The following is a 2,819-nucleotide window of genomic DNA, read 5'->3' as shown; positions in this document are numbered from 1 at the left end:
GGGGGGGGGGGGGGGGGTCTTGGTGGTTCCATGAATGAACAGGTTGCTAACTTTTGTAGTGCTGAAGATGATGGAAGTTTCTGGAGTCGTTGGATAAAACCAGAAGCAGTGTCTCAGGCTGAAGTATGAACCTGTACTATACTGTTAATTTTAGTTTTGAACCTGAGGACCTTCCATTCTATACTTTTTGTTCCAACTAGCACTTAAAATCATTTTGCATATTTATTTCTTAATTTTTATTACAATTACCATTCATCCATCCATTTGTACTTTCGTTTATTTTAGGAAGCTCTAGTTCCTCGTGCTGCCAGGAATACAAAGAGCTATGCAGAGGCTAGTCAACATGATAATAGTGGTAAAAGGAAGAAAGGATCTGGGCCTGTGGAGAGGGTTCAGAAACGCCGTAAAGGTGATATTTCTGCTCCCTCAGCACCAATGATTGTGGGTGCATCTGCTCAAGTGAGAAGGTGGTCTTGTGGAAATTTGTCTAAAAGAGATGCATTACGTTTTCCGCGTGTGGTAAGGTTCTGTGTTTTTTTTACCTTCCTTCTTTTTGGCGATTTGACGTGCGTGATATAATTCTTTATGAAGGTACTGGATTTATAGCTTCTTCAAACTCTTTGACCATATGATTGTTTTTCCTATCTTTATTCGTGTTATGGCTTTTAGTTTGAAGTCATAGGTAAAGGTGAAATATAACCATTGAATTGAAGCTCATTGGAAGATTTCTTTCATGAAACAGTAGAGTAAAAAGGTTAAGGCCTACTTATGGTAGGAATGAATGATACCAGAATTTTAATTAGAATGGTAAACAATTTTTTAAATGAGAAAAGTTTTTATTTTTTCCCAGACGTTTCCATAGTTCTTCCAACATTTATCTTTTTTTACTTTTTATTTTTTTTTTTTTAATTTTTATTTTTGGTAGAATGACATGTTTTCACTAGGGGGGGAAAAAGGGGAAAGAACACAGAACCACGAAAATCACCTTAGGAGGAGCCTAACTAGCCTAGGAAAATGCTCTAGTCGAGCAAAATAAGACCTAAAGAGTAATTACAAAAATCTTTACACATGGAAATCTAGTAAGAGTCCACAAATTTCCCAAAGATTATTTTAACCTCTTAAAACTTCTATTGCTCTTTTCCCCCAAACACTCCACAAAATATAGCGCAAAAGACAAGCCAACTAAAGCCTGCTATCCTTATCTCATAAGGGGGCATGGGGGAGGAAACTCCTCCAACATGGATTTTGAGATTTCTTGACTAGACCAGATTAACAGTAACCCTTGAAGAAACTGCACCATGAAGTTCTTCCAATATTTTTTGAGACATGAGGAATACTGGCGTCCTACTACTGATGTTGGAGAGGAAATTTCCATCTTCCAACCCCAGCATCAGACACTCAATTGTCCTGTTGTGAAATGGCTCACATGCAACTATTCTTATTGATTTTTAATCCTTCGCTAACTACGTCATCTGTTCTTTGGAATATCACTTCACTGAACTTTGACATGTTTGATCTTTGTTCAGACTTTAACCTTCTGTTTTAACTTAAAACCAGGTTATGAAATTTGGGAATGAGAGTCAAATTAGCTTGATAGCTGGTGAGGTTGGTGGTCCAATTAGCGCAGCTAAGCCTGAAGAGCAAATTGAACTATTGAGGGCTTTAATTGATGGATGTCGAGATGCCGTTGAATCAGGATCAACAGATCCAAAGGTTTGTTTAGAATTATATAAAACATGAATTCCTGTTCTGGTTGCTGAAGATGAATAACAATTTGGGAAACAAGCGGATCTTTCTGGTTTATAAAAGTTTAAAATATTTCTCTAGGGACCTATGTTAGATTTCTTTGGTGTTCTAGTGAAAGCTAATGAGCTTCTCAACCGAGTTGAAGAACTTCAGCTTCTAGCAAAACGAATTAGCCGCTATGAAGATCCTATCAAACAATTTCGTGCCTTGATGCACCTGAAACCTTCAAATTGGTCAAAAGGTTGTGGCTGGAATCAAAGTAAGTATTCAGTAGTCCTCCTTTCCCTGCCCTCCTTCCATTTATATTATATCTGCTAATACTTATATTTCTTTGTTCCAAGTTGATGATGCGAGATTACTTTTGGGAATACACTACCATGGTTTTGGTAATTGGGAAAAGATCAGGTTGGATGAAAAACTCGGTCTCATGAAAAAGATTGCTCCAGTGGAACTTCAACATCATGAGACATTTCTGCCACGTGCTCCAAATTTGAGAGATCGTGGTAATGCTCTTCTTGAGATGGTAAGTCATCAGTTTTGCAACCTCTAGTGTTGACATTGGATTATTTCAATGATGAACTCCCATTTAACTTGGTTTAAGTGCCGTACGGATGCTTATTTTTATAATTGATTGGTTTTCATATCGAGGCCAATAAATAAACTTGCAAAGCTAGTCTACCAGTTTCTGAACCGTTTGGCCTACTTAGGCCTTGCAGTTTGGATTTTATTTATTTTCATGCTCTATAAACATGGTGTGAATAAATCATTAAGGCTTGCTTCAACAGGGCATTCCTCTGAAACCTTTGATGTGAATGGAATGGGAGGATTTCCAGGGACTCTTCCTCAAATTTTGATAGTTTTTTTAATTTAATTTTGTTTCATGGTCTATATCTTTATTGGGACAAAAGTATACAGCTTTAATATGTGGTCATCCTACCTTAATTTCTAACGGGAGAACATTATTGTAATTCACCTTTTGGCGTCTAGAGAGTTCTTTTTTTTTCATCTCTCTCCATTTCCATTTCACTATCAATGGAATTGTTCCTACCCCCCCCCCCCCCCCCCCCCCCCCC

General features: G+C 37.6%; 1 protein-coding gene across 2 annotated transcripts in view; it reads left to right on the top strand.

Annotated features, from left to right (window-relative positions):
* LOC111448346 (protein CHROMATIN REMODELING 5-like) overlaps positions 1–2,819 on the top strand; it is a 25,004-nt gene that overhangs the window by 18,408 nt on the left and 3,777 nt on the right. For both annotated transcript variants that reach the window (XM_023087870.1, XM_023087869.1), the window contains exons 24-28: positions 43–123; positions 286–519; positions 1,558–1,713; positions 1,828–2,005; positions 2,088–2,269. In XM_023087870.1, coding sequence (XP_022943638.1) covers positions 43–123; positions 286–519; positions 1,558–1,713; positions 1,828–2,005; positions 2,088–2,269 — 831 coding nt within the window. The remainder of the gene's footprint in view (positions 1–42; positions 124–285; positions 520–1,557; positions 1,714–1,827; positions 2,006–2,087; positions 2,270–2,819) is intronic.

This window comes from Cucurbita moschata, unplaced genomic scaffold (assembly GCF_002738365.1).
Source record: "Cucurbita moschata cultivar Rifu unplaced genomic scaffold, Cmos_1.0 Cmo_Scf00010, whole genome shotgun sequence".
NCBI classification, from domain to species: domain Eukaryota; kingdom Viridiplantae; phylum Streptophyta; class Magnoliopsida; order Cucurbitales; family Cucurbitaceae; genus Cucurbita; species Cucurbita moschata.
This window is presented reverse-complemented; position numbering and strand designations above follow the sequence as displayed.